Source organism: Petaurus breviceps, unplaced genomic scaffold (genome assembly GCF_028583685.1).
Source record: "Petaurus breviceps papuanus isolate PSGF00001 unplaced genomic scaffold, PetGlider_PUasm1.0 90721, whole genome shotgun sequence".
NCBI lineage: Eukaryota > Metazoa > Chordata > Mammalia > Diprotodontia > Petauridae > Petaurus > Petaurus breviceps.
The window spans coordinates 1965648-1982115 of NW_027187322.1; the positions used below are offsets into that span (position 1 = coordinate 1965648).

The 16468-nt window shown below is 58.6% G+C and overlaps 1 protein-coding gene across 1 annotated transcript in view; it reads right to left on the bottom strand.

The window, feature by feature from the left end:
* The window catches only part of CDC42BPG (CDC42 binding protein kinase gamma), a 26402-nt gene extending 10135 nt beyond the window's left edge, over nucleotides 1–16267 (bottom strand). The window contains exons 1-23 of the mRNA XM_069066281.1: nucleotides 15912–16267; nucleotides 11668–11759; nucleotides 11433–11516; nucleotides 11108–11203; nucleotides 10563–10711; nucleotides 9905–9998; nucleotides 9616–9816; nucleotides 8727–8975; nucleotides 7047–7117; nucleotides 6403–6509; nucleotides 6241–6324; nucleotides 5645–5724; nucleotides 5130–5309; nucleotides 4161–4253; nucleotides 3724–3821; nucleotides 3540–3615; nucleotides 3299–3405; nucleotides 3082–3196; nucleotides 2514–2662; nucleotides 1587–1675; nucleotides 1110–1162; nucleotides 864–971; nucleotides 406–471 (exon numbers count right to left, since the gene is read on the bottom strand). Coding sequence (XP_068922382.1) covers nucleotides 406–471; nucleotides 864–971; nucleotides 1110–1162; nucleotides 1587–1675; nucleotides 2514–2662; nucleotides 3082–3196; nucleotides 3299–3405; nucleotides 3540–3615; nucleotides 3724–3821; nucleotides 4161–4253; nucleotides 5130–5309; nucleotides 5645–5724; nucleotides 6241–6324; nucleotides 6403–6509; nucleotides 7047–7117; nucleotides 8727–8975; nucleotides 9616–9816; nucleotides 9905–9998; nucleotides 10563–10711; nucleotides 11108–11203; nucleotides 11433–11516; nucleotides 11668–11759; nucleotides 15912–16080 — 2610 coding nt within the window. The 5' untranslated portion in view covers nucleotides 16081–16267. The remainder of the gene's footprint in view (nucleotides 1–405; nucleotides 472–863; nucleotides 972–1109; nucleotides 1163–1586; nucleotides 1676–2513; nucleotides 2663–3081; nucleotides 3197–3298; nucleotides 3406–3539; nucleotides 3616–3723; nucleotides 3822–4160; nucleotides 4254–5129; nucleotides 5310–5644; nucleotides 5725–6240; nucleotides 6325–6402; nucleotides 6510–7046; nucleotides 7118–8726; nucleotides 8976–9615; nucleotides 9817–9904; nucleotides 9999–10562; nucleotides 10712–11107; nucleotides 11204–11432; nucleotides 11517–11667; nucleotides 11760–15911) is intronic.
* Nucleotides 16268–16468: the final 201 nt, after the last annotated feature.

Below are 16468 nucleotides of genomic sequence, written 5' to 3' on the forward strand. Positions count from 1 at the left end.
CCCCCCAGCTCTGACACTCCCTGTTCTAAGCTCCCCCAGCTCCGACATTCCCTGGTCTGAGCTCCCCCCCAGCTCTGACACTCCCTGTTCTAAGCTCCCCCAGCTCCGACATTCCCTGGTCTGAGCTCCCCCCCAGCTCTGACACTCCCTGTTCTAAGCTCCCCCAGCTCCGACATTCCCTGGTCTGAGCTCCCTCCCAGCTCTGACATTCCCTGTTCTAAGGCCCCCCAGTTCTGACACTCCCTGTTCTAAGCTCCCCGCCCAGCTCTGACACTCCCTGTTCTATGATCCGTCCTGGGTCTCCCATAGGCAGCAAGTGGAGACCAGGCCACACCGGAGGGCTCCATAAAGGAACTTTCTAATCAGAAAGTTCTGTGTCAAAGCCTTCCTGGCCCAGGCCCTTACCTTGTCTCTGACCTTGCCCGGAGAACTGTCAGCTGGAGCTGGGGCTGGGGCTCGAGGAAACACAGCCTGTACCCAGAGACAGAGAGAGAGACATATCACAGCCGTCTCCGAGGGCTGGGACTCAGGGCCAGTGGACATGAGGTCTGGGTTTGGGGGAGGAAGCAGGAGTCAGGAGGCCCAGCTTGGGCCTCTCTGGATCTGCCACAGGTGGGTCCCTGGCCCTCCGCACCTCCCACCCAGATTACATAGCATTTCCTTGACATATCTTTTGTATTTATGTGTCCATGGACAGTGTTATTTCTTCCAGTAGAACATAAGCTCTCTGAGGGCAGAGGCAGGCTCATTTCTGTCTCTGTATCCCCAGCACCGCACACAGTGCCCGCACACAGTAGGCACTTGCTGAATGAATGAAAGAATAGCTGGGGGAGAGGGAGGAAGGGTCAGTGCCTGGGCCTCACCCCCATCCGCATGCTGCGTCGGCCCTCTGGCCTGAGTTCAGCCTCGGCCCCCGGGCGTCGGGAGTCAGGGACATCCGAGGAGCTGGCAACATCCTTGGAAGCATCCTTCTGTAGGATCCAGTCAGAGGGGTTGTGGGAGGAGGCAGACAGCAGATGAAAAGCCCATCCCATCCTCCTCCTCCATCCAAACCACCCAGGAACAGCCCAAACCCTGTCCTCGACCCCCCCTTCCCCCCCCCCCCCCACCTCTGAGCTCCGAAAGGACAGGAACGGAACCAGGGAACTGGAAGGTTTGGAATCTGGAGAGAGAAAGAGAAGGGGAGGTGGAGCCCAGGCCTGAGCCTCAGCGTTACCTTGCTGAGTGACCCTGGACAAGCCGCCCTCCCTCCCTGGGCCTCAGTTTGCCCATCTGTACAATGGAAGAGGGGTGTCACAAGATTGTCCAGGCCCCTCCCAGGCATGAAATCCAGTTTCCTTGGTCCTAACTAACTGTCTGCTGTTGTCCAGGCCTGCAAGGCTACTGGCACGGGCAGAAGCCAGGCAAGGCCCACCGCCGTGCACGGCCAACCTCATTTGAGAAGCTGAGAGATGATGGGGAAGTGGGCAGGCAGCCAAGTCGGGATCTGACCCCCTAATCCTTGGGTGGTGAACCTGGCAACACCCCTCCAGGACTCCCTTCCCCGGCCCCAGGAGGGCTCCCACCTCCCACCACCAGGCTCTTACCCCCTTGCCCCCGAGCCTTCAGCTCCTCCCGCAGGGTGGCCAGCTCCTGCTGCAAGGCCTGGTTGCGCTTCTCAGCTTCCTTCAGGTGGCTAGAGAGGGAGAGGAGGGGGCCTTGTCCACAGCAGCCTCCTCCCCACACTGACTCCCCCCATCAGGGAGCACCCCATAAGCCCCGGCTTTTGGGGCCAGGGCTAAAGACACGGTGAGGCAGAGATGTATGGGGGGCTCTCTGGGCCACAGGTGCCAGGGAGAAAATGAAGCTGGGGTCTAGATGGTTGCCTACAGCCATCATCCCTCTCCCCCCGCCCCCAGTGCTCCAGGTGTCCTTCCCAGTTCTGTGTTCTGGGTCCCTCCCAGTCTACAGGTATTCTAGGCCCTCCCAGCTCTGTGTTCTAGGCCCTCCCGGTCTACAGGTATTCTAAGGCCTCTCTCCACTCTGTGTTCCTAAGGTCCCTCCCAACAGTCAAAACTAGCCATTTTGCCCCAGGGCAAAATCACACCCAAGGAAAGTTGCATAAAATAGGGTTCTCAAATTGACATTTGACTCTTGGCTGGAAGGCCAAGCCCTTGCCCCTTACTGGGACCATGAATCTCTCTGATAATTCCTATTTTAACTTCTCCATAACTGGGCACTAAGTTATGTTGTTTCTGTGCTGCTGGATGCCCCAGGGCACAGCGCTAGTCACTGTGCCTTGGTGTGGTTCCACCAACTAGCTCTTACGTTCTAGGTTCTAGAGTCCTCCTAGTCCTGACACACATGTTCTAGGGTCCAAGGTCCATGCCAGCTTTAATGTCACGTGGGCTTAAAGTGGACGTCCATCCTGCTAAACAGCCTCCCCAGTTACCTCTCACATCCTCCCCTCACCCTGTAGCCCCCCAGCCACAGGGAGGTACAAGGCCGCCCCTCCCCATCTTCAGGGGGCCTACCTCTCCCCTTGGCGCTGGGTTTCCTGCAGCCGGCCCAGCTCCTCCTGAAGGCTCTGCTTGGCCCGGATTTCGGCCTCCAGGGCAGACTGCAGCTCCAGCTTGGCCGAGGCCTCCATCTTCTGGAGCCGCCGGGCCTTCCACTGGTGATCCTGGCCCATGAGAAGGCCAGATTCAGTGAGACACCTCCCTCCCCAGCTGCCCCAGACTCCCATCCCACAAGGACATCCCAAGGAGGGCCCCATCACTGATCTGCCAGGGGGCCCGTAGAAAAGTCCTCTGACCCTCCATGTTCTGTGTTCTCGGGCCCCTCCCAGTTCTGACCCTCCATGTTCTGTGTTCTTGGGCCCCTCCCAGCTCTGACTCTCCACGTTCTGGGTTCTGGGGCCCCTCCCAGCTCTGACAGTCTGTGGTTCTGAGAGCATTTCATTCCCAAGTTGGGTTAAGAGTCTTAACATTCTCTGCCCTGATTTCCATAGAAGGGCCCAGAGTGGGCGATATGGCCAATGGTAGAATTCCAGGCCCACCTCCCACAGACCCACTCCCAGATGCACCAGGCCCAGGGGCTCACCAGCGGCCGGGCTGGGAGTGTCTGAGTGCCTGCAGCCCGTAAGGTCTCTAATTCTTCTGCCATTTTGGTGGCCAGGGCCTGCAGGTAGCCTCGGGACACCTTCTCGTCATTCACCCTGCAGGAGGCAAGAGGGGCTCAGCTCAGTGGGCTCTGCTCTCCCCTCCCAGCTCCCACAGCCAGGCCCCTCCCCCCCAGGACAGCAGGTGGCCTCACTCACCAGGTGAGGATGTCAGAGATCTGGGCTTCCCAGGCACTCTCCCTCTCCCGTCTCTCTCCTTCCAGCTGTTTCTTGATCTGCTTCTCCCGTTCCAGTTCTCCCGACAGCTGCCAGGAAGAAAGGAGCAGAAAGCCTTGAGTGACAAAATGCCCAAACGCCACCTCCTCAGGAAGCCCTCCTAGATCCAGCTCATGCCAAGGTTGGCCAAGGAGGGAAGCTGGAGACCCAGGCCCCAGCTCACCTGCTCCCGCTCCTGGCTCAGACGTCGGTTCTCCTCCCGGAGCCGGAAAAGTTCGTCCTTCCCTTTGGGGCCAGCACTGCTAGGGGAGAAGATGCTGACTAACAGCTCCTTGAGCCCAAGGTGGTCCCTGGCACTGGAGCCCCAGGGTCCTGCCCCTGCCCCCACCCCCACCCTCTCTTCTCACCCCTGGCTCTGAGCCTGGTCCAGCTGAGATCCCAGAGCCCCCAGCCCCTTCTTCACGGTCGCCCGCTGGGGGCCAGAGCCGTTGGTCTCAGGGATGGCCTGTGGATGGGAGAAGAGAGTCAGCTCCCCAATCCCTACCCCGCCCCTCCTCCCAAGATTAGACCCAGGTAGGTCACAAAGCCAGTCTTGGCAGACACAGGCTGCCTCAGGGCCCAGGCACTCCCCTCCCCTCAAAGCGCTCTCAGGAAAGAATCTAAGCCATGGCCTCGCACACAAGGGAGAACTAAAGGAATGAGCCTCTAATGGTGGGTCTTCAGGCACCCACCGTGAGTCAGAAGGGGCTGGGGCAGGGCTCAGTGAAGGACAAGCCTTTACTAGGCACCCAGGGCAGAGGCCCGCAGAGCCGCCAGCCTGGCCCTCCGTCCTCCTGGCCCATACCTTGGCTCGGGACCTCTCCTTCTCCCGGCTCCGGTCTCTCTGCCTCTGGAGCCGCGTCACCTCACTACTCAGGGCAGCCACCTTGGCCTCTAGCTGCATTGGGGGACAAGGGCCACAGGGTCAGAAAGCTGGGGACAAGCATTTATTAAGCCCTACTATGGGCCGGGCACTTGGCTAAGCACTCGACAAATGTCTCATTTAATTCCCACATCAACCTTGTGAGGCGGGTGTCATTACTGTCATTCCCATTTCACAGATGAGAAAATGAGGCACCGAGTTCAGTGACTTGCCCAGGGCCACTCAGCTGGCATATGTCTGAACTCAGCTCTTCCTGACTCCAGGTTTGGCACTCTATCCATTACATCCCCTAGTTGTCTCAACAGGAGACTTGGGTTCAAATCCTGCCTCGGACATTTCTACGCTCCATGACGAGAAGCAGACCATTCATCCCCTCTGAACCTCAGTCTCTTCTTCTGTAAGCCAATGTGGGGCAAACAATGTGGAGTCCCTACTGTGTGCCCCTGCTGGGCTGTGTGAGAAGGCCCCAAGGAGGGACTGATCTCTGCACCCAGACCTGCATCAGAGCTGGGCACTCACAGCAGGAAAACGCCCTCCACTGATACAAGTGCCTACTCACACTGCCCTGGGAGACAGGAGCCTCACAGAGGCCCGAAAGGTGCTGGATACTAGCAGGCACTCCCTTGGTTCACTGTAACTTCAGCATCTGAGGGACCAGCCTCGGGCACTGAGGATGATGCCCAGGGCCCCCAGGCTGGTGTGCACCAGAGGCCAGACAGAGCTCAGTCCTGACTCCACCCACCATGCCAGGCTGTCCCCTGAGCCAAGCCAGCAGTAAATGTGAGCGGGCATTATCTGATCCAAACCAGCTGCTGAGGCCCCAAGAGGGGAAGGGGCTTGTCCCCACCCCCCAGCTCCTGCGCCCTGTCCACCATGGCTGGGCTCAGCTACCTGGCTCTGGGCTTCCTGGGCACCCTCCAGCTGCTGGCTCAGGGCCCGGGCCTGGCTCCTGGAGGCTCCTGCAGCCTCCTCGGCCTCCCAAAGTCTCTGCTGAAGGTCCTTCTGCCTCCCATCAGAGCTGACCAGCTCCTGGGCCTGGGTCTGCAGCTGGGCCCGGGCCTCTGTCAGGTCCTAGGAGCAATGGGACAAGGGCAGGGTGGAGGCTCTGGCTGGCATCTGCTTTGTACCCACCCCCAGCCTTCAGGGTCCCCCGGCCTCACCCCAGGCCCCAGAGGTCCCAGGGAATATTGGGACATGAAACAGGTGGAGCCCGAGTGTGGCTGGCAGAGAGCCGGGAGTGACCTCAGAACAAGTCAGAAGGGGATGTGACTGGCCCAAGGTCAGTCAATAACAAAGCTGGGGTTTGAACCCCAAGCCTGACTAAAAGCCCAAAGCCCACCCACCCACCCCACTGTGGGAGTCACCAGTGCCACAAGCCCCACAGGCAGTGACAAGGGGTCTCGAACCTGGCAAAGCTGGTCTCTCTCCTGCTGCCAGTTGCTCTCAGGGGCCGGCCTCCTGCCTGGGGCACCCTCAGCCTGAGCTTCTGTTTGGGAGAGAGCCAGAAATGAATGATATGGGGATGGCCATGGCCACAGCTGCCTCCCTGCTCACAGGAAGCTCAGGCCTCTTTGGGCAGAGGCCCTGGGGCACAGGACCAGGGCACTCTCAGATGTGTCAGAGACTCTAGAGATCAGGCTAAAGTCACTTGTAGAGATGGGGAAATTCAGGCCCAAAGCAGGCAAATGAGGCTGGGGGCACAGAGGGTAAGGAGCTGAGCCTGGAAGCAGGAAGACTCGAGTTCAAATCCTGCTATCGGAGGAGGCCCTGGCCAAGTCACAATCTCTGTTTGCCTCAGTTTCCTTAACTGTAAAATAGGGATCAAAGTGGCAACTACAGCTAGGGTTACTGTGAGATCATGTGAGGTGAGAGCTGTAAAGCGCTTAGCACCCAGGCCTGGCACAGGGGAGGTGTTTCATGAGCGCGTCTTTCCTCCCCTCCATTCCAGAACCAGTGTGCTCTCTTCTGATGTCAGGCCCAGATGCCCCCACCCAGCTGGTACCTGCCAGCTTCTTCCGAAGGGTCTCGGCCTCCTTCCTCAGCTGCTCTAGTTCTGTGCAGTCAGAGCTGGCCTTCTGCTGGGCATCTGGGGGAGAGGCATCCATGAGAAGCTCCGCGGACATGCGCCTCCCTCCCCTGGACCTTGGGACACTTGCCCACTCACCTTGCAGCCTCCGGCTCAGCTCCGCTCTCTCCTGCTCCAGGCTCTGCACTCTCCGCTCCAGACCCAAGGCTGGCGGGTCAAGGCTCCTGTCTGAGCTGGGCCTGGGGCTGGAGATGGGGAGGAGACCAGGGACAGTGAGCATCACACACCCACACAAGACCCTTCTCCCCACGCACCCTGGGAGAGATGGGAGATGGGCAGGAGGAGCCCCTGGCATGCAGCTCTAACTTACGGCCCCTGCCCGCCCCTAGCCCTGGTCTCCTCCAGGCCTGGCCATCCTCACCAACTCTGCCCACCCCAGCCCTGGCCCCCAGTCCTGGCCTTCTAGCTCTAGCCATCCCCCCTAACCCTGGTCCCTGCCAGCCCTGGTCTCTTCCCATCTTGGCCCCCTACAGCTCTGTCTATGCTAACCCTGGCCTCCCAGTCCTGGCCATCCCTCCCCCCCAGCCCTGGTCCCTTCCCATCTTGGCCCCCTACAGCTCTGTCTATGCTAACCCTGGCCATCCCTCCCCCCCAGCCCTGGTCCCTTCCCACCTTGGCCCTCTCCAGCTCTGTCTACCCCAGCACTGCCCAAGGTTCCCAACAATGTGGAGGAAGGAGGAGGTCAGGGAGGACTGGGGATAATGGGGGAAGGTGACACTTACGTGAAGGTGAACCCCACAAAAGGCAGGTGGTGGCCGGAGAAGGTCCCATGGGAAGCAGGTGGCAGAGTCCCCTGCAGAGGAGGAAAGGATGAACACATCTGCACCAACTGGGTGTCAAGCATGGTAACTGCCCCAGGGCCACCAGAGGGGCGAGAGCCTCCCGTCCTTCATCTACCCAATCCAGCCTCCAAAGTGGGAGGCACAAGTCTGAGCCTGGTGCTCCCCTGCTCAAACGCCTTCCATGGCTCCCAACTGCCCCACATGTGAAATGCAAACACTGTCCTCCCAGGTACCAGGTCTTCCTTGTGTCCCCCAGATCCAATTAGCTGCCCAGTCTCGTCACTTCCAATTTCAGCTTTGTCTTCATTTTCCTCCCATTCCCATAGCTAAGCCCTTAGGTCAGGCCCCCATCTCTCCTCAGTTGGGAAAATGCAATGGACTAATTGGTTTTTTTATACACACATTATCTGATTTGAGTTGATTGTTTTTTTTTCCTTGGGGGGGAGGGGAAAGCAATCAGGGTTAAGTGACTTGCCCAGGGTCACACAGCTGGTGTCTGAGACTGGATTTGAACTTAGGTTCTCCTGACTCTAGGGCCAGTGCTCCATCCACCACTATGCCACCTGGACACCCCCTCTATTTATGACTGCTATATTCTGTGCCTTCCATTGCCCACAGAATAAAATTTAAATTCTTCAGCTTGGCAGGCACAGAAGCATTCACTTAGAACAAAAAGGGACCAGAGAGAATGCCGTCTAGACCAACCCTCTTATTTTATGAAGGAGGAAACTGAGGCCTAAGCAAGGCTCTCTCTAATGTGGCTGCAGCCTCCACGTCTGCCCAGCCGTCTCTCTCTCTCTCTTTACCTTCAAACCAAACTCTCTCTCCCTCTTTCTCACCGCCGAGCCTTTGCCTGTGCTGTACCCTTTGCCTATGACCAACCCCCATCACCATTCCCCGCCTCCTTCAAGGACAGAAAGGCTTCCCCGTAGCCCCCTCCCATCCCCATTCCCTTGGTTGGCATCTTGCCAGGGCTTCTCCCCGTACCAATTGTTTTCATAATCATTCTTCTGCCCATCAGAGGACTGACACCAGAAGGAGGGTCCTGAACACCCCTGGGTCCCAACTCCAGGGGACTCCCCATGGGGAAACTGAGGTGGGAGGAACTGGCGCAGCTTGGAGCCTTTCCCATTGCCTCGGGGTCCCCTCTCTCCACACCACTGAGCAAGCCCAGCAACATATTCAGCTCAGAGATGCGAGATGCTGCCCTGGGAAACAGGGACCTACATCCCGGGGACAGCCTGCCCCCATCCTAGCCCCGCCTCCTAGTGCTAGAGACTACAACTCCCATGAGGCTGTGTGGGGTGAGCCTCCCTGGGAGCTGGCAGGCCACCCGCAGAGGCTGCTGGGAGTTGTAGTCCTGCCCTGCATCTAGCGTTCACCCAGATAAGTCTGGGGATCCTGGGCTGGGGGAGAGGGGCAGATCCTCCACCCCCGGCCTCCCTTCAAAGCTGGAGTCGGATTAAACTACCCCTGTCTTGAAGGCTTGAGGATGCAAACTCCAACACTGAGTTATGGACCCAGGAACACTCTGGGTATTGGAGTTCTTGCATCCCCAGAGACCCAGGAGGCAGGCGGACCCCCCCCCAGGTGCATCCCGGGCAGGCATCATGACCTCACCGGGTGGTTAAGGGTGTCATCATCCACGTCAAAGTTGGAGGTGTCCACGGGCCCCTGGAGCTCCGGAACATAGGGGGCGGTGCTGCTTGGGAGCTGCTCCCAGTCCACCCCCTCAAAGAAAGGGTGCCCCCGGAAGTCATCCAGGCCCCCCCGGCCCAGCCTCTCCTCCTGGCGACACAGGAGTTTGCGAATCAGGTCTCGGGCACTCTCTGACACCTCGGGGACATCTGGAGGAAACTGCAGGTGGTCCTGCAGGAAGGAAAGAGTGCTGGGACCCCAGCCTTGCCTTAGCCCCTTCTCCAGAGTCTGCATCTCCCCTCAGTCTAGGACCTCAGTCAGCCCCACCCAACTCTAGAACCCACACCAGAACCTGGACACCAGCCTAAAGCTCTGAGCAGCCCTCCTCAGCCTAGAACCATAGCTGATTCCTTGCCCCTACCTACAACCCTGAGCATATATTCTTCCAAGCTAGAACCTGGATGGCTCTCTCTGACCCCTAGACTTGAATCTAGAACATACTTACCATAGCCTAGAACCACAGGGGTTGCTCCTTTCCCTTAGTCTAAGCCCACAGGCATCCCCACCCCATTTCATCCTGGAACCCAGACCCAGATACCTGTCCTAGAACCTGGTTGGCTCTCCCCTAGCTCAAACCTCAAGACTTCTTCCTGAATCTAGAACTTGGGTACATATCCACCTCCCCTTGCCTAGAACCTTGAGTTCATTGCCCCATAGAGGTCCAAGCCCCTTGTTTCACAGATGAGGAAACTGAGACCTGGAGAGGGAAAGGGATTTGCCAGGGTCACAAAGGCTGTCACAGTTGCCTCTCCTCACCCTTCCTGCCTCCAAGGCCTTCTTCAGCCTTTTCCTCCCACACCATCCTGCTGACCTCGTAGTTCATGATCTTGCCGTAGGTCTCCACCAGAGACTCAGCGTAGAAGGGGGTTTCTCCAAAGAGCAGCTCATACATACAGACCCCCAAGGACCACCAGTCACACTGTGGCCCATAGTGGCCCTTTCCTTCCTCCATGGCCTGCAGGATCTCAGGGGAGATGTAGTCAGGGGTGCCAACAGCCACCGAGGAGTCCACCTGTAGGCCAGGGACAGGGGCAGGGTAAGGCCTAGGGGGGTCAGATGGTGCCAGAGTCCACACTACCCCCAGGGGGGCCTCCCCTCACCATTCCGTGGGCGTTGAGCCGCAGGCAGGAGCCAAAGTCGGCCAGGCGAATGTGCCCCTTTGTGTCCAGCAGCACGTTGTCCGGCTTGACATCCCTGTGTCAGGAGAGCCAGGATCGGATCAAAGGATGCAGAAGTCACAGGGAGGGACCTCCGAGAGCATGGACCCAGCCAAACCCTGATTCACAGTACAAAGGGACAACCAAGGCCCAGAAAGGGAAGCAGCTGGCCCAGGGCTACACAGCTAGGAAAGAGAGCCCAGGCCTGTGGGCTCCCAATTACATGACTCTCCCTCTCTGAGCCTCAGTTTCCTCATCTGTGGAATAAGGGGCTTGGATTCAAACCCATGAGGTACACTCGTGTTCTCTAGCTACCATCTTGTGACATCACGCAATGCTCCCTGGGTTCTGAGAAGGAAACCAGAGGCTGTAAGGGATGGAGGGCAGAGGCCCAGGACTCCTGAGTCACTGGGGGGAAGAAAGATGGAATTGGTGGGCAGGAAGGGACCAGGGGCCTAGATGCTTGAATTGGGGAGGGATAGGACAGGGAGTCATTGGAGGGAGGAAGGGCAGGCAGGGAGGTCTGACAGGTGGGAATGGGACAGAGGCAACTCTAAGGGTTGACTGGTCCTAGAACAGGGACTTGGAGGGGCTTGGGCACCTGTGCACATAGCCCAACTGGTGCAGGGAGTGGATGGCCAGCACCATCTCAGCCAGGTAGAACTGGGCCAGCTCCTGGGGCAGCCGGTCCTCAAAGCGGCTTAGCAAGGTCAGCAGGTCTCCACCAGCATAGTAGTCCATGACCAAGTACTGGAGAGGGGACAGGGAGGGAATGAGCACTTATGAAGCTCCTACTGTGCGCCAGGCCCTCCACTAAGGGCTTTACCCATAACATTGCATTTGACCCATTCTCAGCGTATCCCCCCTTGGTCCCCAGGGAGCACTTGGGCAGCTCAGAGCCAACCAACAAGGGAGCTTCCCGTCCTAGCCCTCAAGCTGTGCAGAGGAATTCAGAAAGCTAGGGCCTGCACCCCTGCTCCCAAAGGCACCAAACCTCCCTGGAATCCCGGGGTTCCTCTCAGCCCCTCAGTGCTGATGCTCTCCCAGCCACCCCAAGGTCCGGACGGACGGGGCCCAGCCCAGGGGTGGGAGTGGCCCTGCCCTGATCCTACAGAAGGCCCTACCAGCCCCTCCCCGCCAGCCCACCAGATAGTCCTCATCCTGGAAAGCGCAGTGGAGGCTGGTCACCCAGCGGCAGTCTCCCTTCACCAGGACGTCCCGCTCCTCACGGAAGCAGGCGGTCTGGAGGAGAGAAAAGGGCGTCAGCGCCGGGCCCAAAGCTCTGCTCAGCCTGCCAAGACCCAGCCCGGGTTCTGACACTCTGGCCATGTCCCTGGCTGGCCCTCTCTGACTCATTTTCCCCCGCTGTAAAACGGAGAGTCCAGACCACATAGGCTCGGAGCGCCTGACGACCCCCTCATTCCTGGCTCGGACACTATGCTGCAGCAAGCAGAGGGATGGACCTGCTGACCTCGGCCCTCTTCAGCATCTCCCATTTGTGCAACATCTTCATGGCGAAGATCTGGCCGGTGTTCTTCTGCCTCACCACGGCAACCTGCAGGGCCCCCCCCCCCCGGGGAGAGTGAGGGTCAAGGCCCCTGGGACTTGGCCCCTGTATCTGCCGCCCCACTGTGGCCCCTCCAGGACAGTCCTTCTGCCCCCCATCTTCTCCTCCCCCCCACCCCCGCCAGCCCTCAGGCACTCACCTCCCCAAAGGCCCCCCGGCCTATCACTTTGAGGATCTCAAAGTCATCCCTCTGGAGCCTCAGTTCCTTCACCTTGGTCACGAAGGGGGCAGCTGGGGGGGGGAAGAAAGGCTCAGGTAAGGGGAGAACAGGAGGAGCCACAAGCTTGCACAAGAACCTTGGCCATGTCCCCTCTCCCTGGCCTTCGGAGACAGGCAGTACAGAATTGTGGGACCTGGCTAGGGATCCTGCGTCAACCACCTGAAGGAAGGAATGAAGGAGGGAAGGAGGAAGAGAGGGTGGGAGGGAGGAAGGGAGAGAGGGGAGGAAAGAAGGAAGAAAGGGAAGGAGAGAAGGAGAGAGGGGGAAAGGAGGGAGGAAGGAAGGAGGGAAGGAAGGAAGGAAGGAAGGAAGGAAGGAAGGAAGGAAGGAGAGAGGAAGAGAGGGAGGGAGGGAGGAAGAGAGGAGGGGAGGAGGGGAGGAAAGAAGGAAGGTGAGAGGGAGGGAAAGAGAAAGGAAGGAAAGAGGGGAGGGAGATAGGGAAGGGAAGGGAAGGAGGGAGGGAGGACCAATGGAGCACCTTTTTCATTTCTAAAGCCAGAAAGCACGGCAGACAACCAGAGCTGCTTTGAAAGTTACAGGGTGAATTTATTTTATAGACTTCAGAAGAAAAGTAAGTGGCACAGACTAGTCACACTTTCACATTCTATGTTTTACATGGAAATGCCCGTTTAATTTGGAGTTTCTTAAGTTCAAAGCTGGTTTTTTTTTTTAATTTAAGGGAAAAAAAAATCAGTGAAGCATCCAGAGCAGGAGATGTCAAAGGTCCTTCTGATCCAGTGAGACAAGGCTCTCAGCCTGGGATCTGGGAAATTCTTTTTAAATAAAATCTATTTCACTCTAATTGGTCTCCTTTAGAATCCTCTGTCTTCCAGTTTATGCCTTTAAAGTGCTAATCCTGAGGAGGGGTCCCTTGGTAGGTTTCTCCACTGTCCAGGGGAGGAATCAATCCCAGCTATGAGGTCCCCTCCAGACCGGACAAGCTATGTGCCTGGTGGTGGGAGTACTACAATTCCCATGAGTCCAAGTCAGTTAGCTCCCTAGAGAAAGCCAGGTTTACTTCCCAGTGGCTGATGGGAGTTGTAGTTTACCCAAACCATCACTGACCGTGGGAAGTTGACTAGTTACTGGCGGGGTAGTGGGGAAATTCTCAGGAGACTGTCAGTTACCCCTCCCTCTAATACACAGCTGCCTAGAACCGCCCCCCCCCCCCCCCGGGCCGCACCCACACTCTGCTTGCCCCAAGGTGAATGGCCATCTCCATGGGGGCTGATGAGACTTGGAGTCCTCCAGCCCCAAAGAAGGAGCTGGGAAAGGTCCACTGGCGAGACTGAGGGGGTACAGCTACTATCCCTAGCTCAGCCTGCCCAGGCTCCAGGCTCCAAGCTCCAGGCTCCCCTTGGCAGGGGCCAGGCCTGGGCCTGTCTTGGGGAACTGGATTGGTGACATTCCTCATGGGGAAAGCATGGGGGGGAGGTGTAGGAGGAGGAGGCACTGGGCTGGAGCCCTTGCCCTCGCCAGCCTTGGACTTCGGGGCAGCTGCCTTGCTTCTGGGAGCCAGGGAAGAGGGATCAGCCGGGAGCTGGGAGCCAGAGGGGTGTGGGATCTTGGCAAAGGATCATGGAACTTGGAAGGGCCCCTCCCTCAATTTTACATAAGGAGAAACTGAGGTCCAGAGAGGTGAGGTTACTTGCCCAAGGGCTCCCAGGCAATAAGTAACCGGAAAGTCAGGCTTCAAATGGGTCTTTCCAGAAGCAGGGGAAGCAGATGGGATGCTGGGCTAGGGAGGGAAGACCAAAGTGATGGGACCATCTGGCTAAACCCAGGGCACAGGACTCAGTCCCTCCTGGCTATGACGCAGAGTTCTGGCCCTGCCCCAAGCTGGCTCCCCTGGGGAAGCCCAGGCAAGAAAGCTTTTACAGAGAGTGTAAACACAACCCAGAGAGGAATAAACAGCCGCTCCCCTCCCTCCTCCCCTCCTAGGCCCTCCCATCCCCCCCCCTCCATCCTCCCTTCTTTGGCCCTCCCACCCCTTAGCCCCCTCCAATCCATTTCTCTCTCTGTCTTTAGACACCTCCCCAGCCTCCACCTGCACCATACCTCAGCTCTCCCCATCTAGGTAGTGCCTTCCTGTGTCCCCGCCCCCCTGCCCTCGTGCTGGCTTTTCTCTCCCCACCCTTGCTCCAGGGAGGACACATCAAGGCTCATGGGATTTGGAGCAGTAAGGAGTTTCTTAAGATTTTTTGGTGTCCTGGACTCCTTGGCCAATCTGGGGAAGCTCATGGACCTCTTCTCAGAATTGTGTTCTCAAATGCATAAAATAAAACACATGGAACCAATTATATTGAAATACAGTTATCAGAAAAATGTTCTTAAGTTCCCAGACTCCAGGTTAGATAGACCCTGATCTAGTCTAACTCCCTCAGTGCAGAAGGGGAAACTGAGGCCCAGACAGGGCAAGTGACTGGCCCAAAGTTTGTAGGAAAAGAGCGCCTTAAGACCAGAAACTGCTTTGTTTTTTTCGAGCACCTCCAAAGCCTAAGCACAGTCCCTGGTGCTAAATAATGCTTCCTGAGTTGAATTCACTTGAATTACAGCAGACTGAGGGATCAGTCCTCAATGGGAGGAGGGAGAGGTGGTCCAGGGACTAGAGAGGAAATTAGGGTCTGGGGCAAATGAAAGGCTAAGTTCCTGGGTCCATTCTCTGCCTCAGTTTCCTAAACTCCTCACCAACCAGGCTGGTTTGTGGGCTTCTACCGAGAGCTGCTCCACAGGTTTAATAAACAGAAACCCTCCAGCGGGGGAGGTAAGAGAGCCTCCTTCCAGAAATTAATTGCCTAGTTAGCCTGGGGAGGGGAGAAAAGGGAAGAAGAGAGATGTATTTGGTGGAGGGAGCAGTCTTTGGGTGCCCAGAGGGGGCTTAGGTAAGAGCAGTCATTGAAGCAGATGAAGTTCCCTCTCTAAGCCTAATTCTGGGCTCCTGTGGGAATGGGGAGAACCCCCCAATGCAACCTGGGGAGCAGGGCGAGTCAGGGCAGAGGAGGAATGAGTCACACACACACACACACACACACACACGAGTCCAGGAGGGAGAAGAGTGAAGCAGAAAACCAGAGAGAGACAGAGACAGAGACACAGAGAGACATAGACACAGAGGGAGACAGACAGACACAGAGAGAGAAGACTGCAGAGCTAGCAGGAACTTTAAGCATCATCTGGGCTTAGGTGCCACTTGGGTCCATGCTCTCATTTTACAGCTGGGCAAACTGAGATCCAGAGAAGGGCAAGATTTTGCCCATTAACAAACAGCTAGAGGGCACCTACAACCCCAGGAACAGAGCTCTAGAGAGAAGAGGCAGCGGGATGAAGAAACAGCAGCCCGAAGACCTCACTGGGGAAAGCCATGGGAGAGGACGTTCTGGAAGCACAGTTAGAGAGGGAGAAGTAGGGAGCAGAGGCAGAATCTCAGGGCACCCTCTTGCTCCTACGGCTGTGTGCCATGATTAGAACAGGGGCTGCATGTCCCAGAACATCTGGGTAGGGGAGGGGAGGCCTGAGCAGAATGAGCATCAGCAGGAATGCCAAGGGCCCTACGCTGGGCAAACATTGCCAGGGCCCCACCCTCGGGAAGCCCAGCTCTGAAGCTGGGTACCTGGGCCACCGGGGCACCAGAGCTCTGGCTGAGTTCCTCCGCCTGGGGTTCAGGGTCACCCTGGGCCAGCCACTCCCAGGTGACTCAGCCGCCACGGTCCACTGAAGGGGGGATGGGTCCCAAAAGGAGATTTGAGATGGGGGGAAGGTGGAGCGTCGTCTGATTGCCGCCCTTTCCACCAGAGGGGTCCCTGCATAGGTGGGTAGGCTAGAGAAAACCAGAGTCCTGCCCACGGCCAGTAACAAAGGGGCTGGAGAGGCTGTGTCTGCCCGAGCATGTGTCCGACCGGGCACGGAGCGGCTGCGTGTGGGAGCGCTGCAGGTGCCAGAGTCCTAATGGGGGCGCTTCCCCCTGGTGTACGTAAGAGGCGCCTCAGGGAGTGGGCGGCTAGGCCGGCAGGCTTAGCCCCGCGTGGATGCGCCCTGGAATGACTGGCTCGCCCCTCCCTCCCCTCCGAGCCCTTCCAAGTTCCCGGCAATACTTTGCCAAGTGACTTTCCCAGGCAAGGCATGGGGAGAACGTCGGCCACCCCAGCCCACCCCAGTACACTCACCCCAGCTGAGGAAGTGCGCCACGTTCCTCTCCCGACGCAGGGGGGCGCTGGAGAGCTCCTGGTGCAGCCCCAGCAGAAGGTCCAGCAGCCCGTCCAGGAGGCCGGCCGACTCCGGGCCCCCGCGCTCCCCTCTCAGCAGCCTGTCCAGGGCCTGCAGTCTGCACTCCATGGTGCGCTCCGCTGGGGCTGCGCTCTCCTGGGGCTGCGCTCTCCTGGGGCTGCGCTCTCCTGGGGCTGCGCTCCTCTGGGGCTGCGCTCTCCTGGGGCTGCGCTCTCCTGGGGCTGCGCTCCTCTGGGGCTGCGCTCTCCTGGGGCTGCGCTGCGCTGGCCTGGCCAGGCCTGGGCTGAGCTGGGCTGGAGGGGGGCAGGCGCTGCGGGCCGGGGTAGCCGGTCCCCCGGCAGCCCCCGGCAGCCCCCGATGCTCCTGGGCTAGGGCCCTGCCGGCTGCATGGCTGGCGATGACCGGCGGCCCCCTCCCCCGGCGTCTGGACCCCCCTCCCTCCCTCCCCGGCTGTCACCTTCCTCTACCCCGGCGGGAGGGCGGGCGGCCTCACCTG